The sequence below is a fragment of the Diadema antillarum genome, unplaced genomic scaffold, assembly GCF_040938485.1.
Source record: "Diadema antillarum isolate AM-2024a unplaced genomic scaffold, OU_Dant_1.0 scf00000107, whole genome shotgun sequence".
NCBI lineage: Eukaryota > Metazoa > Echinodermata > Echinoidea > Diadematoida > Diadematidae > Diadema > Diadema antillarum.
In genome coordinates this window covers 1,134,089-1,161,784 of record NW_027270996.1, presented here as the reverse complement: position 1 = coordinate 1,161,784, position 27,696 = coordinate 1,134,089, and the positions used below count along the sequence as shown (strand labels likewise).

The following is a 27,696-nucleotide window of genomic DNA, read 5'->3' as shown; positions in this document are numbered from 1 at the left end:
GGTAGCAACTGTTACCTTCCTGTTGAAATTCACCTCTATCCCTCTTTGAGACAAGAACCTGACTTGTTAACCGTTGAGGACGAGTCCCGAGTATATTTGGGCATGTGTCCATGGGAAATGCGTGTTGTAGCAAAATCGGCCCGTCCTCAACGGGTTAAAACTACCAAGGGTTTTTTTTTTTTTTTTTGTCTCGTACAGGACATCTAGGTTAGTCTTGACAAGGTTGCCCTCTTGCCTTATCATTTGAACAAGGCACTCAGGAAATTTCAACAAGGTACATGCATTGTATTACCTTATATGCTTGCTCATTGTTTCAGACCTCACCTGTTTTGGTTTTGTTTTGCTTTTGTTTTTGTGTTTGTGGTTTTTTGTTGTTATTGTTTTTTGTTTTTTGTTTTTTGTTTGTTTTGGTGTTTTTTTTTTTGCTGACTACTGTATCTCTGACCTTGCCTATTTATTATTATTATTATTTTTTAGGGTTGGTTTTTGTCTCATTTTCCACAGACAGACAAGTGGGAAGAGAGGTGTTTAGTATGCCTCGCCCTGTTATGACACAGTGCTTAATTTTCACCAGAGAAATGTTTGTTACCAAAGGAAGAGGATCATCTGTGGTCACCATATATGAAACATGAAGAAATATCTGCCCCCACATGGACAGACCCATTCACTGGGTTATTGTTTGTTATTTAGCCCATTTAACTATGTGCACGGAGGGTAATCTTCACCAGATGCAGCAATCGAAGATTCTTCCTCACAAACCAAACCACAAACAGGCTTGTACAGTACTTCCTCCATGTGCTTCAGCTTCAGGCATTCTAATTAGATTAAATGGGATTATGCAATAAAAAAGTCAGGTGCAAGGTGTAAAGTACATTCTTCTTTGTCCAGTCCAATTCTTTGTTCTTTTTTTATATCTTTGTTCTATTTTTAACATTGAGAAAAACATGTTTTTGAGGGACAGTAGGCAACACCCTGAGAAAATCAATACTGTCCATTTTTTGTTCTCTTTTTAATATCTTTGTTTTATTTTTCAACATCGAGAAAAACATGTTGTTTTGAGAGACAATAGGCAACACCCTGATAAAATCAATATTTAGTACACAAGAAGGTATTTCCTTGTCTAAATGTCCATTTCCAACACCTGGTCAGAACATCACCCTAGTAGGAATTAATGTCATTTCAATGACAACCAGGAGTTATTTTAGCATAAAATCAATATGTTCATTTCTGTTGTCTTCATGGCAATCAATGGAAATGTATGTGATTTCTTTTGTTACAACATTATGATGCATGATCAGAATATGAATGATCTACTCAATGCAACTTCAGGGAGAAACTTGGCAAACTATCTTCCAGGCTCAGAAGTAATTAGATATACTCTAATACTTTTAATGATTAAAGGCTCTTTCTTAAAAAAAAAAAACAACAACAAACAAACAAATATAAATGGACTCATCAGTGGAGATGCATGAGTGCAATTGTTTGTTCCATCCTCTTTTTGGCTTTTGCTGTTGTCAATGTTTCATACACCATTTAGTACGGAAATGTCAAAATCAACATTATTTCCAATATTTCAGTCTTGCATATTGGCCAATTGCCTGAAATGGTGTGAAGTAACAAGGTGTATCTGTTACATGTCGGTAATACCCTGTCAAAGCCAGAACGAAGATTTGTGGATGCGTGAGTTTGGTCACATTTTAGGGGGAAGTTCAGGAAATTATAGAGAGCGAGTCGTGTTGGTTCGGGAAAACAACAGGAAGGACGAGCCCAGGTGATTTTTGGCAAGCTAGTATTGTGACGCAGGTGTCTGTCTGTCAGAAGTCAGGCACATGCCTCGATCCTGATATCTGTTAGGATTTTATTAGATTAGCTTTGTCACACTTACATAAGATTGAACAATAGTACATGATATGCAGTGAATGTGTGAGTGCAATGAGTGTCTAGGGCTGCTTTTACAAGATTTTGCATACAACATGTATATAATTATGGAGAAACACTGTTTTGAAATGTGGTTTGAAACATGGTTTTGAATGAGGGTTTGGCAGAAGAGCGTTTATAATAGTTTCTTCCAGATGTGATTCTGGCCTGCTAGCACTCATATTGTACCATTGCATATCTCATTGTACACAGCTTGTCCCTTTGGCAATTAGGTCAAACAGGGTGTGCACAATTGTGACGTCATTTAACTTGTTGAGGACGGGCTGATTTTGCTACATCACGCATTTCTCATTGACACCTGCACGAGTATACTCGGGACTCGTCTTCAACAAGTTAAACCATCTTTGCAATCACATTTGCATCTAATAAGACTTTAAAAAACTTGTTTCTAGTGAAACACTGCAGTTTTTATTTACTTTTAATTGCACCTCCACAGTGTGTTTCGAAACTATGCTCCATGACTGCCATTCATAGCAAACTGTAAACCGCAAAACACAGCCATGTAAAACAAAATCATGTTTTCTAGCCCCTCATTGCCTTTAAGGCAATAGCACCCAAGACGCTTCAGTGAGCTCATACTGTATAGTTAGGGAGTGACCAAGCCGTGATGAATTAGAGGGGAAGATACGGTAGTTCGCTATGAAGAGATCCCAGCATCATTTCAAGATTACATAACTGGCATCGCTTACATCATTAGATTGAGCATTTGCACAGGAGTATTATATGGCAAGGACAAATGTTACTCTCTTTTCATGTACCATTAGAAAAAAGCAGGTGGAATTTGTCCTCTTGTTTCTCTAATTTTAATAACCCTTCCTATTTTGAGTTAGTGTGCACCGCCTGTTACCGGCAGGAAACAGAACCAACGGCTGAATGATGACATTCAATGAAATGATTATTGCAGTCATTACGTAATATCCCCTCGCACACTGGCCGCATTGTTTTGATCCATCTACAATTTTGTTTTGGCACTTTTGAGGAAAAAACAACAACAGAGATTTGACTAACTTTTCTGATGTGATTATGGCAAGAGAAAGGTCACTGAAATATACGTCAGATTTTGTGTGTGTGTGTTTCTTGGATGTGCGTATGTTCCTTTATTTTTACTCTTTCCTGTTTACTTTAGATGGAATGCATGTTGTCGCTTGTGAGTTTGGCCTTCCTATGTGGCTGTGGGCAACCGACCAGCCACTACCCTACGAAATGTTTGATGTAATTAGAACAGAGGCATCAAGGTTGAAGGCGTGAGGAAATTGAGCCAGTGCGGTTGTTACTTTGAGCGCGGAGAATTGTAGATGGATCAAAACAATGCGGCCAGTGTGCGAGGGGATATTACGTAATGACTGCAATAATCATTTCATTGAATGTCATCATTCAGCCGTCGGTTCTGTTTCCTGCCGGTAACAGGCGGTGGTTATTTTTCGCTGTTTTTGGATGAGATTAAGATGAGATAAGGAGAGAGATTGTAAAAAAAAAAAAGAGTGCAATTGATGTGTCATGTGGTTGGAGCAACATTCCAAGGTCATCTGCCCATGAATAGCACGCAGTCTGGGAGGAAGTCTAGCAGGTTGATTTGACGCATTTGTGAATCGGATTGCAGCACCTGGCTTTGTGCCAGAAGTAAATGTGATTCAATTATCACCTCCCATCTCGACCCCCCCTCTTTTTCTTGTCTGTGGTCACTCAGTGTGTAGACTTCCTGTTGATGATTGTAAACAACATACCTTCCTCACTATTCTTCAATTCCCCCCCCCCCCCCCCCCCCGTAATCTTTGGCTGCGCGTGCCAAGCCACAGCTAAAATGTCCACTATCGTGTGTTTATTATAAGTCAATTTTCAATTACTAGTAGAGTGTGTCTTTGGCTAAACATCTCCAAAATTTCTGCAGATTGAATATTCATACTGATTGGTGCTAGGAGAAGTCAACCTCGAATGACATACTGTAAAACATGATATATTCGCGGCATGAAATTTTCACGAATTGGAGCTGACAGCCTTTTTCGTGGCATTAAATTTTTGCAAATTTCCACTGGCGTTCACTGCATATAGCGAAGACAAGATCTTTCGCGTGCATTTTCATTTCGCGAATCTTGGCGCTCGCGAAATTCATGAAATTAAAATGCACGTGACAGGGGTTGCACTTAACTTTTTTTTTAACTAGCCAGGCTGACTACTTAGAATCAATTTTGACACTGAAGCAATATTTTGGCTAGCCAGACGGACTAGTTACTTCAGAATTTTATGATTTTTAGCTAGTCCGACATGATTTTGGGTGGCCAATGGCCAGCGGACCATCGCCAATTTCGAACCCTGCGTGAACATTCCTTGTTTTACAGTATCTTTTGCAGTATATCACTAACTATGCCACGTTCTGATTGTTTTACTAGAATAATTTTAGACAAAGGCCTATATATTTTGTTTGTTTGTATTTGCAAGACCCACCCCTGAAGTCACAATCCCAGTGTGTGAGGTATATTGATAAGGTTTATTTTTTCCTTCCATTACTCAACACCCAGCCCCCCCCCCCCTTTCCACGGCCCCTAGATATGTAATCAGGGGTAGATAAAGGAATTCTGTAAAAGGGGGGCACAACTAATATTTTTTGGTGCCTTTTGCGGGTGTCATTTCATTTTTTTTGTTTTTATTTCTTTTGTTTTTAACGAAAAATAAAGGGGGGTGTGCGCCGGTTGCGCCCCCCTCTAGATCCGCCACTGGTAACAATTCATAATATTGTCTACCTTCCTCTATGTAGGCCCACATTGTAGCCATTTGAATCTGTTAATCAAACAACAGTGCTTCTTGAACATAATTATTCATAGCACAACACCTCATAACCGTCATGTAGTTTATATACTATGGCAATATAATGCAATGTTCCTGACTCACTTATGACTGTTTCTAACTGAACTGAGAGTCACTGGTATAGTATTGTCTCTGATGCAGAATTCTGTCATGTGATTGGGAGCGCACGTGCAGCGAGTTGTCGGGTACGGCTCGTAAATTCACATTTTTACGATGTCATGGGGGACCGATGATATAAGTTGGAGAGCTGAGAGGGTTCAACTCACAAGATTTCTCCGTCGGGCGCTTAGCCAAGGTCAAAACAAATGTGACCGGTTTAGGGGGTGCGAGACACTTGATTCACATCTCGACTGAATAGTTTGACGGTTTTGCTTTGTACACACTAACTTCACATAAGCTTTCCTTTTGTGTGTTTTTCTACAGTGGGGTGTGAAATAGGGTGGGCCATGTTGGCTGCAAGTGAGTGATTATGAGTTCCTGCCAGTATACAGTGAATAAAAGAAACTGAAATGACAATGGATTATTTTCAAGGGTGAAACCAAGCTCAAAGAGAGGTTTGTGCTGGCAAGAAGCGAATATCTTTGCTCTGTTCTTTTTTGGTACAGCATTTTGTCTTTAAATCCTCCCTCAAAGAAATTCTAAGTCAGAAGAGTGTGTTCCTGCTCATTCTGATCATTCTGCTCTCAAAAAAAAAAGAAGATAGTAATAATAGATTTGACGCTAGAACAAAGAAAATAAGTTTAGCTTTGAGGACATAATGGTGAAAAAGCAGTGGAACCCACATTGTAGGTTTTCATCAATATTTTTGGCAGATCCCTGATGTGCAAGCAGTGTCACCATAGGTAAGTGCCATCATGGCCAGTCAGCTATGATGCAATTTGCCTGTTGCCGTGGTGACGCCGTCAAGGATCGGGAGTCACAAATTTGGTGCCACATCTCTCGCGGAAATGGCTCGTGGATTGCTTTCTTTTTGTTCGTCAAAACAAGACAACAAACATCCTTACGAAAGCATTCTTGCAGCAGGTGTGCCAGTCTGCTTTCAGCTTGCACCGATGCTCAGGCCTAATTTAATGAACAATTAACTGCTCTGGCTCTGCTTGGGAGGTAAACCACTCCACCCCCACCCCCTCATAAAGGATAAACAATTATAGGAAGCAAGAAATAAAGAACAAAATAGGTTCTGCCATGATACAGCCTTTTTTTTTCGATGTTATTTAATTCCCAGAAATTCCAGGCATTCTACTTTCTGTGGATCATAGTATATCAGTGGTACCACATGAGCGATGAGGTGAATCGGTTTACCGGTATTAATGAGGCCCAAGCTTTTCCCCTCTTTTTCTTTATTTTTATGTAGGGTGTGTGAGTCTTCTTTACTCTTTTATATCTCTCTCCCTCTCTCTTTCTCTCTCTCTGTCATATTTACTTGATAGTGCTGAAGGGAACTGGATTTTATTCCGATCAAAACCTCCAAAATTTACAATGAAACTTCATATGTATTTCTGCATGTTTTTGTATGTTAATAATTTTGCTGTGTTTTTTTTTTTTTAGAGGGAATGTTTGAGTCATAGTAGGTTTGAAATGCTTTTGAACAAAATACTGTATATTTCAAGGCTTTGTATACAAAGTATGTGCATAAAGCAAGTTATCAGGGGTTGGTGTCATCAACTCACTCACTTACATATTTACATTCTGACTGTTCAAGAAGTGTTTTGAAAAAAAAAATAGTGAAACTTCACAATTTCCTAGCTTCCTTAATTTTTATCCAATTTGATCAAATTTTTCCATGTTGTGCTTATAAATTTTTATGCCTCTGCCACGAAGTGGTGCCGGAGGCATTATTCCTCATTCTTTCTTGTCAGACTAACTTTAAAAAGGTCTAGGTCCCAAATTTCCCTTCTAAGTCTTCTAGTCTTCTAAAACATTGAGTTCAGATCAATGAATGCTGTGAATTTTTCATCGACCTTTATGTACTGTTCAATCATTGCATGATTTTCAAGGAAAAAATGCAGAAATCGAACTGAGCTGAACTGAACATCATCTATTCTGAGTCAAATTTGAATTACGATCTGAGGAAGCAATGTATGCTTGCAAGTGAGCCGCCGCGGGACCACACAGCTTTCAGTCCAATCCAAGTGACTGGGCAATCAGGATAAAGTGCCTGGCCTACATGTAGGGGCACAACTGCTGCAGCCAGGGGATTTGAACCAGTGGACCTCAAGTTCGATAGTCTGTTGGCATATCTGCGGTGCCACAGCAGCTCCATATGATCACGTGTAGATGTCACTTGATGGAAAAAACAAAAACAAACAAACATTGCTCTGGATGTCAGCATCAAGTTGTGTGGGACTACTACAAAACCCCAAAGCTACATAAACTTTGCAGAGTGGGTGGAGGGGATTCCTTGTTGTCCATCTGTCGAAACTAAGACTCGCACGTCAAATGTCCCCTTACATTTGCAGGTCGTTTCTGGAGCAGCCTGCAATGCTGGCAGTGTTTGCAGGACGACACCTCTGTCCCCGCGTTCACATTAGTCCCCGCGACACGGGGACAGCCACAAGAGATCTTATCTTTTTTACGACTGACCATCCACACTGTTATCTCATCTGTCCCCGAGCTGTGGGGGCAATTGGGGCTTGGGGCGAGCTCTGCCACTTGAAACCAGGCATAGCGCATGCGCACATTTGATGACCACAGCTGGATGCTATCAATTTCGCCCCAAGGTCACTCTCCCCTCCAAATCTTGTCCCCGTACCCCGACTTGCTTGGCGGGGACGAGGGGACAAGTCCCTGCGAGCGTTCACAGCTCGGGACTTTCCCTGTGTCGCGGGGACTAATGTGAACGCGGGGAGTGTGAATAGGAAAGTTTACGAAGGGGTGGCATGTTTTTGGCTTTTGTTTTTATATTCCTCCAGAGTATGTTATGCGATGGCCATTTGAGACGGGCTGAATGTACTCTTGAGGGGGGATAGGTCTAGACTACGTGAAATTCTCCTGTCATGTCAGATTTGCAAGGAAATGGGAACGGAGGAATGGATGAAGCTGTTGAGGAAACAACAGGAAAGACGTAACTACGGAACATTTCACCTCTGTGGTCATGTGAGCACAAACAAACAAAAGCTTTGCTGCAGGACTAAAGTCTTGGGGAAATACGTGAATTTTCTTGCTGCTATAGGCCATGAAAACATTGCCTTGATATTAGTTGGTCCCATGGGGGAGTGGGAAGAGATTATACAGTGAGCGTGGTGGCCCCTTTGGCGGTACCATTACAAAATTAGGGACCAATTTTTACTCTTTCATCTCATCTTCTTAAAAAATGCGTACTTAAATTTTCACCAAACTTGCCATACGATAAGATATATTTGTTTCAATGGGCACCATGCATGTCAGGGGGAATCCTCCCCACCCCCTCCCCCAGGTTTTGTAGAACCAGAAATCCAGAAATGATACAGTCAATGCTGAATACATTGGTGAGTGTACTTTGTAGTGCTTCATTGCAGATCGGAGGGGGGGGGGGGGGTCCTTTGGGCTGGGACCAAGTTGGGGACCAGTTTGGGACCAGTTTTCACATTTTGACCTTCTTTTTGAAATTGCATTTCCAAATTTGCTATAAACTTGGGCTGAGTGTGTCATGTTCTTCTTAGGTAACAGTCTGCAAGAATGCATGGAAGGTAAACTTGCAATTACTCAGGTGAGCGCTAGACCCACTGGGTCCCTTGTTTAACAAGACAACTACTGGAATTTACACAGTCTTTTGTCAGTTCTATCAAAATTCATTGAACCTTTCAGTGACCTCCGACTCTGACATTGGGCCAAATGATATTTAGAAGTCGGCAAGGGTGCCAAAAACTTGTCATTTTACAGTGATGATCGTGTTTGAAGATCAGTCTGATAAGTTTATTGAGTAGCATACAACAATCCCACCGGTGTAATATCATCAAACATAGATGGCAAACATGATAGGCGCCTACGTAGATTCAATTGAAAGAAACTAGATAACGTTACAAATTATCCCTGACTTGCCTCTATCCTCAATTTCACTGGCGTGACAAAAACTGTAACAAATTTATCGGCTGCTGCAGCATGCAAAGCTCACTCTTGTCATTAACTTGTGATTGTTTTTTTTCTTTCTTACTGTGAATCTGTCTACCCTTTCTGTTTCTTGGCGGTGTAACTTGTCGATATGTGGTGTTGGTCCTTGCCATTGATTTACACGCAAGATTTAGAATCGGAGTATAAAGCTTTTTATATCTATTGTTATAAAAGTTTTGTATAATCATTACTGTTTTTGTTCTCATAATCATTATTATCAATATTGCTTGTACCATCATTATTATCAATATCAATATCATCATCATCACTATTATTGTTGTCATTATACTCACTATCATTATCATTTATATTACCTTGTACATGGAATTTTACTTATTTCCTCTACTTTTGGCGGTGTGAAGTTCTGTGCAGCTTTGACCAAGTTCCCCATGAAAACATTGAATAAAAGTTGTATTTCTACAAACTTGTGACTTTTTTTTAAAGGGGGGGGGGGGTAGAAATGTATCGAAGAGTATAATCACTTCATCAAAATTCAATTTCTTTTTATAAGAGTAGATTTGAGACAATCTTTTCATGTGTGTTTTGTAGGCTTTACTTGAATGTTCACATTTGCCCTTTCTCTACACTTGATTTTGAACAATATTTTAAAGAATTTTACTTATCTTACGCAAGTAAATAATCCTGTGTATTAAAAAAAAATGAATAAACAATTCTACTTCTGCTGAATCATCCACTTTTGTTTTTATTCATTGTTTGGGAAGTGTGATTTTTCTCTCCCTCTGTTTAATGAATTTTCTCAGTTTGTACTAACTGTTCACACATGCATTTTGGCAAGTCGTCTTGAAAACTTGCCCGGCTTGAAGTGAACCCAAGCCCGAAACTAGGTTGAGTCTGCATCATAGAGTCCCCCTAGCCACTCCACAGCCGAGGGACACCCAGGGCGCCTCGGTTGACATAGAGGTGACGGAATGCAGTTGGCACCCTGTCACAATACTTTTGACACTTTTAATGCTCGCATCTTTACGTTGAGCCTCCCGATACCACTTTCTCTGTTTGGGGAGAACCCAGCATCATGAGTGCAGATAGCATAGAGGGAGCCATCACTGTTCACTGGGAGATAAAACTCTTCTCTCTGGGGTTTGTGTAATCTTTCTGTTGTTCATTTTCTCATCCCCGGTTTGTGTTTTTATTTGCTGTTTTGAAGGTCATACACATAAACCAACTTAAAGAAGTATTGGATGTCAGCATGTTCAAACAAATGTTTTATGTGCAGAGCAACATCTATCATTGCTCTTTTGTTGTAGACCATGTACACTGTATGTGTGTGTGTGTGTGTGTGTGTGTGTGTGTGTGTGTATGTTGTGGGGGGGTATTTTGTCATCATGGGAACATCTTCTCTAGTTCTAAAGATACACTGTTGCTGCTGGACAATGTTTTTTTTGTGTATGTGTGTGTGTGTGTGGTTTTTTTTGTGTGTGGTTTTTTTTAAGGCCAGAAATGTGAAGGTTCCTTTCTTATCACACGTAGGCACACAAAAGATGAACTCTGTATAATGAAGGAGGCAGATCCGCACAATATAGGGGATTCCTACAAGCTTCAGAAAACATTTTTATCAAGGGATGACTTTCTCAGGGGTTTCTTCTCAAGTCTGGGAATGTTTTCATCTTTGTTAAACATTGTGTTCAAGTGATATAGAATTCCTTTGTGTGTATGTTTGGATAAATAGAAACACACACCCATATCTACAATCGTATGTGTGCGTATGTATATATAAACATATAAATCTTCGGCAGCCGTTAGGCAAGAAAGGAAAGCTGGTTGTACCTAGCATAACCTTTGATCACAGAGTAATCAAAACATTGTTTCTGACAAAGAGGCCTCTGGGTACCTCTTTGCCCTGCTCCCATGAGAACATTTGTTGTCATCAATGGCCGAAGCCAAGATCTGGCATTTTTCTGCGAAGATGCTGTGGTGTAGATATAATATTCCCGGGGTGGTCACTTAGTGTGATAATGAACTCTTGAGAAATTCCAAAAGACGAAAGGCGCCACCTGTGAACTTTTCTCAAGTCGGCTGCCAAGTGGCAGAACTGGCGTGCTATTTCCCTCCTGTTAGCAATGAATCGTGAATTAGCCGGCTTTCCAGCAATCCCGCTTGCTCGAGTTCTTAACCAAATTGATCCCCATGGAATTCCGTAAATCATCTCTGTGCAATAAACTGGTTGGTGTTGTGAAATTATGATTGTTGTTGTCAAGGAAAAGAGTGCATTCCCCGACGCGATTGTCCGTTTTTGTCATCTTTGTGAATGTTTCTTCGAAGAACCCCTCTCTCGGACTTGGCAACATATGGGATAGTGGGATTGGATCCAAGGGGGAAAAAATTGCTACACTTGGTGTTTCTGTGTATGTGATTTTTCAGTTCTTGTCTTTAACAATCTTCATCCAAAGATATCTGTGGGTTGGTTTGTTTTGTTTTCTTTCTGTGACAAGAACAGAGAAGAAATGCAAACAAGAATCTAATGTTTGCATTCCAATCGAGGTTCAATGACTTGGAAGATCTTGATACTTTTCCCCCCTCTTCCCCTCTTTTTTTGTTCTTTTGTTACTCTTTTTCTTTTTTGCTCTATTTTACTTTTTGCTGGAGCATATCGCATCCTCTGCAGTAGATGAGATTGATACGTCGTGACATTCAAGACTAGAATGTAAAAGAGGGAGGAGGCCAGGAGAAGGGGGAGGAGGGGCAAAAAAAAGTGAGGATTGTCTCTCTTCATTCGACAACAGATGAACTTGAGATGAACCCAGTCTCTCTCTCTCTTCTCATCTTGTCTTATGAATCGAAAGTCACCTCCTCCTCCTCTCCCCCCCCCCATCATCTTTCTTCTCCTCCTCCTCCTCCCGCGCATCTCTTTGTACTTGCTTGTCAGTGATGTTGATATAGCAGAGTTGAGCCTACTATGCATGATGCTGGAGGACGAACATTCACATCACCATTAAAGCTGCAGTACCATGTTTTCCTTCTTTCAATATTTATTCCACCCCCTCCCCGCAGAAGCTTTAAAGCTAGTACAGTACCCTGCTTTCCTTCTTCAGTTTTTATTCCACCCCCTCCCCACAGAAGCTTTAATACTAGTACAGTAGAATGTTGAACTTGATACGATGTATGTATTTGTGCGGTATAATAAAGATACAAAATTAAATTGATTCATCTGGACTTATTATTCTTTTAATTTTGATATATTAATATGCTTCATCAGCTCGTCTGATTTGGTGTAACAATAAGTCCAGATGAATTGATTTGATTTTGTACCTTTATTGAACTTTACCTGGATGAATCAGAACTTACACCAATTGATATGTGCTTGTATGTGTGTGTTTATGCATCAGTAAAAAGAAAAAATTACTTGATATACAAAATTGTAAATGTTGTGTGTCTACAATAGATGTATTTGTGTGTATGATCCTTTGTTATAATCATACACACAATTCAGGACCTGGAATGTGTACATAATGATCATTTGTAGCATACATACTGTACATCCTCCAGCTTTCATCTTACAGTTTTATGGCCATTCCAGTGTACAGGTTTATTAGCCTGACATAGCAACTGTGCATGGCTTGGGTGTACCTACTGTCATTTGTGTGCCAGAGTTTTATGTTAGTACTATCAGTGAGGCATACACAAAGATGAAGACCTTTTTTTTGTATTCCAGTGAAGTTTTGTTGTTCAATTATGTTTGTAAAGTAGGGGTGATGGTACTGATGATAATAACGATGATATGGATTGATGAATAATTATGTATCATTGTTGTTATTGTTATAAATATCATTACTATTGTTTTGCTGTTTTGAATATCATGATTATATTATTTTGTTGTGAATATCATAATCATATTATTATAATCATAATTATCATTACTACTATGATCATCATCAGTAGTATTATCATAATGATGCATATATATGTTTCAGTGTTTGTTTGTTTGTTTTTTATTTTTGTTTAAAAGATAGATTTTGCCTAGCTAAATTTGTTGCTTTTCTTCTTGTGATTATCATGGCTGTCTTCTGTCAGCAGCTGTACTATAGATGATGTGATGTTAAACCCTGTTAAGAAGCAAGTAGATAGTTTGTAAGAGCGCTATACAAAAATACAATTATTCGTATTGGTATTGGTATCCTCTCAGATTAATTCGATCTTGCTCTATGCAAAACAGAGGTGTCGTTCAGGTTCTCCAGATTTTCGCCTTAAAGTATCGTACGATTCAGCGGTGCCTGGCCAACGTACGCCAGCACCGGGGTCGTGTCAGGAATGTAAATGCTCGCAGGTATTGACACAGGGTCTGAGTACCTCATGGTGTGTGTGTGTGTGTGTGTGTGTGTGTGTGTGTGTGTGTGTGTTTGTACCTTCACACCCACGGAATTATCCAGTCTGTGTGATCTTAAGAGAGAAAGCAAAAAAACAACAGAAAGAATAAAACATCTTCCCAGTGTCTCACCCATGGCCCTGGCAGAAACTGACACCAACTCAAACATCACGCCATCATCACGAGATGTTTAAATTTGCATAGATGACTCTCTTCTCTGGTGGTATGATGATGATTATGGTCTTTATCATTGTATCACCCCTTGAGACTGAGACTTGGCATGTGGTGTAGGCGTGCTGCACTGAATCCCATGTGGTGAATCTGTAAAGTTCTACATTTTTCTCTTTTTTTGGGGGGGGGGGATATCATAGACCTTTTTTGATCTGTTGCAGAACTTGATTAGAGATTAATATTAGTCAAGTTAGTGGAAGTAGATGTATATTTTTGCTTTGAATGAGATCTATTATTTTCATTAAAATGAAAATTTGAATTTTTATTGCAGTGTATGTTATTGAAGGAAATTGTAGACATTATTGGAATATAGACAAGGTGATCAAGATAAAGTAGAATAAAATGAGGCTTATGTATACAAATGTAACATAATTTCTACCTAAATGTAATTAGATATAATGATTTATATCAGTGACATTTCATACCACAGTATCTTTTATTATGATCGACAAGGTGCAACACAATGTTTGTGCAAAACTAGTGATAAAAATTTCAAACAAGTGATGAGAACTTCTGTGCATTTTGTGAGATGGACAGAAATGTACAGGGCACCAAATGTTGCCATTTTAGTGGTTGTGATCCGCTACATGCCCAATAGACCAGGGCTCTGTTTTATGAAGAGTTAAAATTGATTATATAGTTGATTTCAACTATAAGTCTTTGGCAGCCTGTGTAGTAAGGAAATCTAAAATTGATTTTATCTTTTGATAAAATGGGGCCCAGTTCGGTAAAGTATTCAGATTTTATGCAAGCTTTGTTCACAAAAGTTGCCCTTAACCTGTTGAAGAGGAGTCCCGAGTATACTCGGGCAGGTGTCAGGTGGGAAATGCGTGTTGTGGTAAAAGTAGCCCGTCCTCAACGGGTTAATGAGAACCACAAAGCTTGCCAGAGGCTTGCCCTACCTAGCAACATCTAAGTGAATTCCTGCCTATGGGACTTAATGGGAGGGAAGCAGGTAAATAAGATGCTTCATTACTAGTCTGTAGGGGGAAAAAAATCCATAATTTGTAATAAATGACAGAAACGGTCCATTGCCAATAATTTTCTCATTACCATTTCAAGCAAGCCAAAACAAAAACGAGATGGGTTTGGTCATAGATGTGCAGCCTCTTATCTCATGAACCATGGTCAGAATGATCGCAAAAAACATAATTATACTCTTTATGATGGAGATAATTCTGGTGTACTGCCATTTCTATACATCTTCATTGCCATCTTTAGAGACAAAACAATTACCTGGTATTCTACTGGTTGCTTCTGGCCAACATTGTGAAGCATGCGAAGGCAAAGGGGCTAAGTTCAGGCCGGGGCATGCATAATTCTGTGAGAAGCCCCCTTGGACCTAGTGTGTTTTCCTTTCTAAGTAGCAGCTGAATTTGAAAATATTGAGCATTCTGCTGTCAAAATAATATTGCGGTGTGGTTTTGTGGTTTCAGGCTCTGGGGCAATGGATTGGGGGGGGGGGAGGGAGAGGGGGAAAGGCCTCAAAGTAATGTGACTGGGACCAACAAAAGAAGAAAGTGAGATGAAAGAAAAGGTTTCCCCCTTTACGTTAAGGCCACAGTAACACTCTGATATGTCACCCTGATGTTTATCACCTGCACATATTGTGTAGGTTCCTTTGTTGGAACAAACTATAGTCCAGGCTAGAAGGCACCCAACCTTGTTTTTTGATATATACAATGTTTTTTGTTTTTGTTTTTTGATGGTTTCTTGTCAATTTCTTGCATGTGCAAGTAGAATTACTCAAGGAACAAAAATGTAAAAAACTTTGATGGAATAATTTGTCATAAAATTGACATAACTGGGATTATCATGCCCAAATTAGCATATCTGGCGGCCATTTCGGATTTTTGCGTTTTGCCGAAAATGCTCAAGGTTACGCGAGTGGCATCAATCGGATTTGGAATCAGCACCCTCGAATTGACAAGAAACCATCAAAAAACATTGTATATATAAAAAAACAAGGTTAGGTGCACTTTCTAAGGAGCCTAGCCTGGACTACTACATACGTGTACATTGTATGTACCATCATCTTTGGGCCAGCCACACAGTTTCTGTGGGTTCTACGATGACTCTTAAAAATTCTCAGCAGCGAAGGAAGGGAAAACTTTCACAAACACCTTTCAGTTTCAGACTCAAGTTTGTTTTAGTTCTTCGCTTGCTCAAATGAAATCATCATGACAAAGCAAGAACATTCTCATCAAAGTATGCATGAGATTTCATAGATTACTTAAAGAGTACTTTAAAAACATGAATATAGAAGGACATACATTATTGTGTCTTAAGGTGCAGGTGGAAGAGGCTGTCAGCCATATTGTATCTTGTACTTTTACAGTTTGTGAGTTACTTTTGCAACCCTGAAAATTAGATTCCGTTCATACGCTGATATATTGTAGAGGTTGATAATTCAAATCTTTCCTTGGAATGATAAAACTGCATCCTGATTTATAATGGAAGGGGAAACAATACTTAAGATTTCCAGTGAATTCATTTGGACCCCCCCCCCCCCCCCCCAAAAAAAAAAAAAAAACCAAAAAAAAAAACAATCCAACCATCATTCTCAGTACAAAAGGGTATCACCATATTCTTGAGATATACATTGTTAGTTTTCAATTTCTCTCGTTTCTTTCTTTCTTTCTTTCTTTCTTTCTTTCTTTCTTTTTTTTTGGGGGGGGGGGGAGCTATGGTGCATTACCATAAGATTTCGTACACAGCGCTGGGATACATCATTCTTCAACCATGCAAAATTTTGTGACATCAGCAAAAGTGATATTTGACCTTTAAGCTAATGAACTCGGTCACTTACTGCTGGCAACTTTTGGGCAAAAGATATAATTCGTTTTTATATGGCATTGGTGCCAAGGGGGTCAATTTCTACTCCATCACTGGCGGCAGGTAAAGTTCACTGCACTTTTAGTAATTAAATTTAAAGGAATCAGTAACTTACAACAAATATTTATGGTATTCAGACAGTTACAACAGCGTACATACAATGAATACATTTATCTGGAAGTGAATATTACAAAGTTACCTATTAATGAACAAGCAGAAAACAATAATATGAATGAAAATTGTAAAATATATGTCATCTATGTGATAGACCATGAGGTTAAAGAAATATATGAATACCATTATGTATATTTTACATGCAGGGTTCAAATAAGAAAGTAATTTTGACGACTGAACGGATTATGGTTATTATCATATTATCAACATCATGGTTATATGCTTTTCAGAAATTGGCAAGTGCACATTTCTGAGCAAACATGTTCCTAATGCTGACTCAGTATGTATTCTCTCACAAAGCCTAATGATAAGTGCATCACATGGAAATTTGTCGGTTGATTGGGATTAGAGGTGATAATGTTTTTGTTTTTGTTTTTAATTATCTGTAAGTACCCCAATTATTTCCCTGTCTCGTGTGCACACACGCAAAGGCAAGCAAATTAAATTAGGAATAGATAAACAACACACCTGGTAGAACCTTAACACGCCCCATGTACTAGTGCCAACCAGTTCTGACGTAGCCATTGTTAGAATATGGTTTACATAATTTTCTCACTTCCTGTGTTTTTGTTTGTTTGTTTGTTTGTTTGTCTGTCTGTACGGTGTGTGGGATCAAATTTGTGCTTGGTCATGGTGTTTTGTTTTGTTTTGTTTTCATCTGATTTGCAGTTTATTTTTTGTTTGTGTATAAAGTTCTCTGTGTGCTGTTGTGTTTGCGTTAGTGTCTTTATAGACTAATACCTCAGCCAGCTTGGCTACAAGTTCTATTGGAACTGTAAAACCAGAAGTGTTTGTGAGCATTATAATTTTGTGAATTTCACAAGAGCCAAGATTCACAAAATGAAAATCACGCAAAATTTCTTGTCTACACTATATGCATTGAATGCCAGAGGCAATTTGCGAAATTTCAGAATGTTCATTAAAAGATTCTCTCTCTCTCTCTTTCCATCTTTTTTTTTTTATGCAGGAAGTTTAAACTGTGCAGCTTTCACTGCTGGCATCATTGAAGCCATTCTGAATGGGTGCAGCTTTGTAAGTATAATTTTTTGTTGCATTTTTATTACTTTTGAGACTATGAAACTGGCTCCGTACGTGTGTATGTCCGTGTGTCCGTCCATCCGTCTGTGTGTGCGTCTGTGTGTGATCAAAATGTTCAATTTGCTACTTCTCTGTCATTTATGAGCCAATTTTGATTCTGTTTGCTTTATATGATAGCACTAGATGGGAGCTTTGAAACTTCTACACAGAATTTCAGTTGTGACCTTTGACCTTGACCTTTGACCTATATTGTACATTTTGCTTCAAAATGCTACTCCTTCGCCATTTCTAACCCGATTTTGATTCCATTTGCTTTATGTGATGGCACTAGGTGAGGGCTTCAAAACTTCTACACAGAATTTTGACCTTTGACTTCTTTGACCTTTGACCTTGATTTTTGACCTTTATTGTACATTTTGCTACAAAATGCTACTCCTTCGCCATTTCTAACCCGATTTCGATTCCGTTTGCTTTATGTGATGGCACTAGGTGAGGGCTTCAAAATTCATACACAGAATTTTGACCTTTGACTTCTTTGACCTTTGACCTTGATTTTTGACCTATATTGTACATTTTGCTACAGAATGCTACTCCTTCGCCATTTCTAACCCGATTTCAATTCCGTTTGCTTTATGTGATGGCACTAGGTGAGGGCTTCAAAACTTCACTTAATTTTGACCTTTGACTTCTTTGACCTTTGACCTTGATTTTTGACCTGTATTGTACATTTTGCTACAAAATGCTACTCCTTCGCCATTTCTAACCCGATTTCACTTCCGTTTGCTTTATGTGATGGCACTAGGTGAGGGCTTCAAAACTTGTACACAGAATTTTGACCTTTGACCTTTGACCTTGATTTTTGACCTATATTGTACATTTTGCTACTAAATGCTACTTCCGGCGGGGACATATATCATGCACCGCGTAATTTCTACTTTTCCTTGTTTTTTTTCTTTTATGACTACACACATTTATAACTATATTCCATCAAGTACAAGAATGAGGTTTGAAGACACAGCATAGTTTTTCAATAGGGTTTTGTTTAGGAGAAATAAAAACGGATGATTTAAACTGAAGCAAATGTAGTCATTATGGCTAAAATTTCAAGTCCGTCCTGTTTTGTTAGATAGTTGTTGTGTTCGTGAAAATACCTGTAGAGTCTGATGTCATTGTGTGATTATATTTTCAGTTCAAATCATTATTATAAGATCATTCATTAAACTAGATTGCAAAAATATTGGTTTTGCTTCAGTTTCTTTGTTCAGACCTTCTTGCATGAATGTTGTGCATTTTTTTTTTCCTTTTCTATGACCGCAAGAAAAAGTAAACTTTTCAAATATCTGTTTTAGTGATTCCCAAAACTCTTAAGCCTTCGCCAGCTGTTCTGCAATTATGATTGTGCATAAAACTCCATAAAGGTTTTGGCTATTGTATCAGGTTTAATCAAGTGATTCCCATACCCACATGTCTGTCACCTGACTTGTCATTCATATCATGTGACCAGTATTGTCATGTGACTGCAAATTCCATGTGACATGAACTGTTGAAGTGGAACCACAAATATCCATTAATATAGCCAAGCATTCTCCTGCCCACACCACTGCCTTTGAATGGGGGTCATGTGAGTTTGGTCGCAAATGGAGAGAATAATGGAATGTTGCATTGCTGAGCTACAGATGTTAAGTAATTGATGCCACTTGTGGTAAAGTTGACTTTAAAGGGACAAGAAACCATATAAATTTGGATTGAGTGAATGCAGCAATATTAGTAGAATACATCGGTTAAGAAAATCAGCAATCTGTTTTTTTTTTTAAAGTATGAATTTTTAAAATTTCATTGTAGCCATTGCTTAATGAGAAGACTACTACAGTTCATGACATCACTGCAAGACGATGATATAAAGCAAAAGAGATTTCCACAAAATTTCATTTTTAAGTGCACATTCCCTCAACTTGGGACAGACATATGTCGAGGGTGATATTATTCCCCCTACTTTCTGAAAGAGGTCATTCAAGTGCTCTTTTATTGTGCTAGAAAAGTGGAAATAAGTTAGATTTTCTTTACATTACTATTTTCTTTAAATCGTTGTCCTTGTATGATGTCACGAAATGTTGTAGTCTTCTCAGCCAGCAGTGGTTACACTGAAACTTTGAAAATTCACAATTTTTCAGGGGATTGTTCGATTTCCTCAAACTTGACTGATGTGTTGTACTAATTAAGCCGTTGAAGACTAGTCCTGAGTATACTCGGGCAGATGTCTATGGGAAATGCCTGTTGTAGCAAAATCAGCTCGTCGTTAACGGGTAAATATTGCTACATTCCCTCAGTGTAAATATATTTTTGGGTTTCATTTTCCTTTAACCCACTGACACCTCAAGATTGATTTCTCGCTCTGTCAGTCCTTGCCTGCTGAAGCGTGGAATCAATTTCATGCTTCTGACAATGATTTCAGACAAATTAACCTGTTTAGTGATTTTGCTGACCACATGCATTCCCCATAGACACCTGCGCGAGTATGCTCAATGCTCAACACTCGCCTTCAATGGGCTAATCAGCCTCTGTTTGTCTCTTAATGCAAGTGTGATGTAATCGTTGTGTCCTCTATCTTAGGTTGGGCTTTTGTTGTTGTTTTTTTCAGGTGTTATTCTTTTTTCCTTTTCCCATCCGTCATTTCTTTTTTCGACTTCATGCAGCATTTTATTAAATCCCAACACACCCCACATGACACCTCACCTTGAGCTCTTTAGCTCAAGAGACCAATTTAAAAGTTCCACATTAATGTGGTAATGTTTTGCATTTAATGGAGATAATAGTCGCTGTTGCATGTTCTAATTCTTATGACCCCCTTTCCTTGAAAATCAAAAGAAAATGAAAACAAAAGGAATAATCCTTCACGGGATTTAAAAAACAAAAATTATGACAAATGTTGGGTCGTCGCGTCTGGAGACCATGCAGGAATGCAGTAAATGTTGCCCCCTGTTGTTCTCGTAAAACGACTCCCTCGTTGATGCTGAGGGGAGAACCTCGGAGGACGCGTGTACTCTGGAGTTACGTGATGAGAGTTTCGTAACGCATAGCAGGGTTTCGCTCCATTGCTCTCCCCCTGTTATGTCTCCCTCATTCTCCCAAAGCGAGCGTGAATTTATGGCACACTGTCCGTGGATCTGAAAATGATCGCACCCAGAGATATGGCCATCCAAAAATGATGGATTTTTTTTTTTTGTACCTTCCTTTTTTTCCCTCCATAAGCCAGCCACATTGATTTATCACTACATAACTAGAGTGATGTTGAACAGTTCTATTCCCTTATAACCCCAAACTTGCCAAAATGGGTATAACCTTTTAGTTGGCACGACACGTTTTTGTTGGCAACAAAAGATCACATGTTTATGAGCCTAGTACACTGTATGTTTTGGGAGCACAAATAAAAATGAGAGATGCTTTAAGAAATTACGGGATGGGCGAAATTTTGGCTTGAAATTGAGAATAACCTTGAGTATTACACTTGATGAGATGAAAATAGGTTTTTGTCTCACAAGGAAATTGTGTTGCAAAGAAAAAAAAATTCTTTTGCTATTCCTTTTAAAGCCGTACAATCGTGGCGAGTGGTTTGCGTGGCACGGAGACGAGCGCAACACGCTGCCTCCCCCCATTCTGTTCAAATGTCGTGACACCGAATGAGAATAGCGCTGGCTCAATGGGTCAGCGAACACACACTGCGGCTCAAAATCACGTGACCCAAAATGGCTGTCCGAGCCACGCGAGCTACCGAATGGAAGCACACTCACGTTGCGCATGCGCATGAGGAGAAGCCAAAAGAGCCACGGGTCTTCCGGCCTCTCTCCTCCAATCACCGCAGCTCACGGTCACAATGTTTGTGTATGATGCGTACACACACACACACACACACAAACACACACACATGTCTCAGTGGCAGCATTGTCCCACACGTTTTTGGATATAGCACTGCAGTCTGGCATTGCATACACAAATTTCCTTTATTCGGAGGAGTTTACAAAATAAAGTACCATTAGGGGTTAGGATCGTCCGACTTTAATGGGAATTTGGTAAGATTTAGACGGCAGAACAGTACTCATCTGAGCCAAATGATGAAAGACTTGCAGTGGATACTATAATTAAGATTCATTTTTATGTCCTACCACTTGTAGGTCACATCATATCACATTCAAAAGTGCATTTTAAAGGCATGATTACGTACATACATTGTGACATTTGTATAGTGCCCTTTCCAGGGGGTATAAAAGAGCTTTTTTTAAACAACAATATATCGAGCATTATGAATTTACATCAACATAAACAAGTAGACAAAAATAACAGTGTAAACTGTAATATAGCATTACTGAAATGAAGAGAATTCTAAATGCCTTAACAATAAATTGGATGACTTATTTGCTATTGAGGGGGGCAATAGATTCTAAAGTTGTTTTTATTCTTTATTTATTTTTTTTTTGGGGGGGGGGGAAGATGTACAAAAAGGAACAATTTACAACCCTTTTGTGTGTCTTTTGGAATGACTAGGGTAAGTTCTTTAGCAGTTCTGACCCCCTTCCCCCCCACCTCCTCCCCCCCCCCTCCCCCAATTAGTTTTTGCATGGATTCCATATCTGTAATGTGCTTCATGTAGCAGATTGTGAATGAATGGGGGAAAAATGACAGTGACACATTGCTAGCTACTTTCTTTCAGACAGCCTCATTGCATGCACCACTGTCGGCTCAGTAGGCATGTTTCTGTACTGTACACGCTGCTTGTCCACATTTTTGTGTTGGGCTGTAGTTTTAGTTGGATCAGGGAGGTTGAAGAGATGGAGAGATGTCTCTCTTCCACCTCCCTGGTTGGATGCTGATGCTCAGTCACAGTGTGCGATGCATTTTTTTAAATGAAGAGGACTTGTTGAATATGCTCTAAATAAGTGAACACTAGGTGGCGCTCTTCAAGCAAGCCAACCCAGTCAGCCTGTATAGGTGTCACACTTGTAAATCGTTCTCCATAGACACATTTGTTAACAATCTTTAAAAAGAAATAAAACATTATATAACATATACACAAAAGATTCAGTGTCTTTCATGTTTCATATTTAAGTGGACCAACTTATTCTACTCCTGTCCTGAAATTTTCAAGGAGATTTTCTGCTCAAGTGCTGCTCAGAGGTCCCTAAAGAAAGTTGGCAGTTCAGATGTTTTCTGGATTTGTGCTGAAACAAATGGAGTATAAGTACCCTTACATTAAAAAAAAAAGCATGTCTAGCCTCCAAATAAGGTATATTTTGTAGAGGGATTCACCCTCACCAACCACATTTAATCAGTTTTTAGCAGGCTTGTGTGGCCTATTTTCTATAGTGATCTTTATTCCAGATTCATTTCATATCTTTGATTTGAAATAATGATTGGGCTCGGGCTGGTCCATTTTATTTACAGGTCTTACGCTTGTGACATGGAAATGGTGCTATTTTGTAATTACTAGAGTAAAAATTCAGGAGGTTTAGGGAAAAAGAAAAGAGTAATAAAAAAAAAACTGTGGCTGCAATTACTGGCACTTTCATCTACTAGGCTTGCAGAACTTGGGGGAGGGGGAGGGGGATGGGAAGTGGCATCTTGGGTCTTGGGCCTGGATCTGAGAGATGATCATCTCCACAGAAGGATCGGGAAGTTGGCACTAGCTCCCAGCGGAATAATATCATCAAAGCGTACATTTTCTTTCCAGTGTTCCCTGCAGCCACCAGTGCTTGTTTGAAAAAGGTCATGTGTGGACACGATGGCGGCCAGTGGGGACTTTCATTTTCTTCTGTCAAAACATATTGCCACAATTGGTTATTAGGGAGGGAAAAGATGAAGAAATATTCTGTATCGTATTGTGGCTGGTTTTTTTTTTCTTTTCTTTTGCAAGAAAGAGTTCAATTTTAGGTCAATTCTGTGAATTTTTAAATGCAAATTTAGTGTTTTGGGCGCAAAATTGGAGGGATAGGTAGCTGGTGAATGTGTTGGGGGGTGGGGATGGTTTATTGGGAAATGGGATACGTGCAGACAAGAGAGCCTCACTGAGGGCCGTTGACACTGTATCGAGGATCAGGAAAAATTGTTACAGTGTGTATGTCCCAAGTATGTTTCGCTTTTGAGCTGCAAATGTGAAGGTGGTTTTTCATTAGGTTTGCCAAAGTGTGCCCATATGATTCTGCTGAGATCTGTTGTAGTTGTTTTTTTTTTCCACACACAAATATCACTCACAACATGGAAACATAATGCACAACACATACACCTATACATATACGTATACACTCCTCTTGATAACTTAAACCTTGTTTTCGGTTTTTCATCAGTTTATGTGCTGTCTAATCTGCAGTGAAATGAAATATGTATCTCATCAGTGCATCATTTGCAATGCTGCGTATCCTCCGTATTTGAATTCTGGCAGGGTCAACGCGTTCGACCATGGATAACTTGTCTGCACTTGCGTGTAATTCTCTGAAACAGTGAACAAGATTGAAAGAAATGGACTAATAGATGAATGAATAGCTTGATCTAAAAAAAAAAGAAACAAGTTTAGACAGATGCAGGGATTAACAAGTTGATAGATAAATGAAACCAACATATCAACACAGGACAGTGAACAAGTAAATATTGAAAGAAAAGAAATGAAGAGGATACCTGAATTGCATTTTGGCATCGTCATACCCGACTTCTTTTGCTGACGCTTGCATGTTTACTTAACCTTTTGTCAACCAAAAGTCCAGTTCGTCATATCATACATCATTGAGGAATTGAAAGAAATGAAGAGGCTATGGGTTGATGCCGTGTATTTTTGAACAAATGAACAAACAAACAAATAGATACACTGTTTCTGGTTAGCTGTGCATGGAGACAACCTGTCACTTTGATAAGGCAGCCAGACTAAATTTCATTTCATAAGTGCAGTCAGTATGACCAGGTCGTTCTGCATGGGAGATCTGTATTCAAGCTGGTGTTACAGGGCCCAGGGTTTACAGGGTTTTAACACCTGTTTATACCGCACTGTACCCCCCTTGCTAAAGATGATAGTAATAGTTTATATTATGTTCATATTATGTTTGTTTGTTTGCTTGTTCGTATAACCTGTTGTGTTTTCATGGAGTTATATCAACAGGCCCCGCATTCACAGGGGACCCTGTGTCAAAGTGACAGTCACCAAAAATCTTATATTTTTTACATCTGATCGTCCACACGGCTATGTTGACTGTCCCCGTGCTCCAGCGCAATCATAGCCTTTTGGCAAGGCCTTGTGACTGAAAAAGAGACTAACTGCGAGAGAACAGGTGATCGCGAGACCGAGAGGCGCAGCCTCGAGGCTTTTTGAAACCTGACGTGAATTTCTTATCTTGAGCTTTGTTTCAAAAACTGTTAAATCAAAAATCATAAATCTTGTCATAATGATACACTTGGTGTGATTTCCCTCACATGTTGTGTGACCTGTTGGTTTGTGTTCACCTACTCTCCACAAAATCAATTTTTCTCTTTGGGGTTGATTCATCCAGAAAATAGAAAATAAAGAGAAAATAAACAAAGCTAAACATTGCACTGAGGTTTATTGGATGTGATGTGTGTGATGTTGGAGTCAGTCAACAAGAGATAGAAAGAGGGAGGAAAAAAAGAGTCTGTCTAGCCACTATAGCTCCCTCTGGAGTTGTATCTCTGTCAATGATCAGGTCATTTGGCATGCCACACTTGAGCTGAATACATTGTATTCCCAACAGTTTCACGACCCAGGGTGGGCTAACAGTGTGATATGGGTCAGTGTGTGACTTCTTAATTGCACATTGTAGGTACTTATGTTTGGGTGTTCCTTGGGGGGGGGGGGGGGGGGGGGGATTCCCCCTTTTTATTTGATAATAGTTTGTATGTTTCTTGTGTTTTTCGATATCAGTGTAAAAAACAACACAAATAAATAGAATATTGGCAAAGAGGTATAAAGAGACAATATTTTGATAAAACTCATTCTCGTGGGTGTAGTTTACATACATTTCACCCCACTAGCTGTCAGACCATTCTGATTGGGGGCCGGATGGGGACGTTTAGGGGACGTGTCTCCCACACTTCTTATTCTTTTTGTAGCTCAGAAGTTTATTTGTTCTTTTTCTTTCCAGTTATTCCCCAGGTTGCCCATTAGCAAAATATTCACACTTACACAGACTGATAAATATTTAGTGTGTGGCCCCACAAACATTAAACTAACAAAGTATCATGTATTGATAGAAATTAATACATTTTATCTTTTTTTTAAATTCTTTTAAGGTTTTTAAAGACACTGCATTTCTGTCCAAATATGCATACATGAAGTCTTAAATGGGCAGAGCATAGTTTTTGAAATAGGCCTAAAGGAAAAAATAAAATATAGAAAGTTTTGATTTTGTTGCATGGAAGAAGACAATGATAAATAACATAATGTACTCATGAGGTTTGGACAAGGAAATGATGGAAAAAGACTAAAATCTAATCAATTGAGCTACTGATATACTATTTTGGTAATGGTTTTAGTTATCCCACAGATCGGAAGCTGTGCGGGCTCATTTCAATGTCTGCAGTGTTCAACAAGTCTTCATTATCACATTTCAATTTCACTTCCACAGATGATTGAGAATGGACAAGAATCTTCCTTGTTAATCATTTAAAGTGTAGCCTGTTTTCTTTAAAATAAGTGAACTGGATCTTTGCTTGTTATTTAGGCTGCATTTATCTAACTTGAGAGAGAGAATCACATTTCAAAACGTGTTTGGAACGGTGTTTGCAAACATGGTTTGAAACGCGATTCTCGGGGAGCCGTGTTTATCTAACCATCATACAGTCGCGATTCGAGTGGTGTCACTGCGCAGCTGCTTTGCACCGTTTGACCCGGGAAATAAAGGTCAACTGTGTACCACCAAACGTGCCTCCTCAGTCACACACAAATAATGGGTAGAAAACACAATCGGAAACAGCTGGGATTTGACCTTGAGATATAAACGCATTTCAAAACGGCATTGCGTTTTCTACTCACAGAACGGCGATCGTGGTCTCAAACGTGTTTCAAAATGCCCTGTGAAAGGCGTTTCAAAACGGCATTTCTAAACACGTTTGAAAACACGTAAAAATGCCTCAAACGCGTTTAGGATCGTGATTCTGCCTCAGAAAGTTTTTAGATAAACGCAGCCTTAGATACGTGCACCACCAAGCTATTTTATAAGATGAAATGTCGACCATTGATTGAATGATCTTTTCCCACCTGTACTAACACAGAAGGCAGATTGCGCTTAAATTTTGCAAAGGATGAATGAAGTATCTTTAGCCATTTTTTACATGTCATATCTTTGAAGGTGTTAAAGCTTGCAGAGAATAATATTGTTACTACCCCAAAGGTTGTTGATTTTGAATTGATCTCATGATATGAAGAGAAACTGTGACAATTAATTAATTTGAGTTTTCATGTTGCTCCCTGATCCTCTTTGTCTCCCAATATGCAGCCGGCCAAAGTTACTGCCCACTGGCACAAGGGCACGACGTACATGATCAAATTTGACGACTCTGTCATCGCGCGAGACAAATCGCTGGAGCAGCGATAACCCGACACCCATCTGGTAGTATCTCAAGTAGTTCATCTTTAGTAATAGCAGATCTTGACCATGACCGCAACATCACAAGCACCTTTTCCGCATCATCACCAGCACCATCCCCGCAACATCACTGGCATCATCCATCCATGTCAACGCATCATCAATGTTGGGGAGCATCTCCTCTCCTGGCAGTGTTCGGCTTCTCTAACCAATCTTCATCCGTAGTGGTGAGAGCATCGTTGGAATTCGGGAGAGCTTCATGAGCTTTGTCATCCAGTGTTTTTCTCCTCACCCGTTACCCATGACAACGCGTCATCTGTGACGGTGAGAGCATCATCGGTACCCGGGAGAACTTCATAAGCAGTGTCATCCAGCATTTTCTCCCCCAGTTCCCATGACAACACATCATCCTTGATGGGAGAGGATCATTGGTATCCAGGAAAACTTCACAAGCAGTGTCATCCAGCATTTTCCTCCTCACCTGTTCGTAACCCATGACAACGCATCATCATCATCTGCTTTGGAGTTTGGAGTTGGAATGGGTTATGTTTTAAGGCAAAACCAAGAGACTCCTCCAACCATGGATGCTAATAATCCATCGCTACTCCGCCTTTAAGACAGAAAACAAAGTTTGTGCATTTTACTGTGCTTGTATCCAACATGGACCTCACACTGATGAATGGCCAAGGC

The 27,696-nt window shown here is 39.4% G+C and overlaps 1 protein-coding gene across 1 annotated transcript in view; it reads left to right on the top strand.

Moving 5' to 3' along the window:
• The window catches only part of LOC139719187 (trafficking protein particle complex subunit 5-like), a 95,101-nt gene extending 67,869 nt beyond the window's left edge, over positions 1 to 27,232 (top strand). Inside the window, exons 6-7 of the mRNA XM_071630619.1 lie at positions 17,358 to 17,422; positions 26,917 to 27,232. Coding sequence (XP_071486720.1) covers positions 17,358 to 17,422; positions 26,917 to 27,015 — 164 coding nt within the window. The 3' untranslated portion in view covers positions 27,016 to 27,232. The remainder of the gene's footprint in view (positions 1 to 17,357; positions 17,423 to 26,916) is intronic.
• Positions 27,233 to 27,696: the final 464 nt, after the last annotated feature.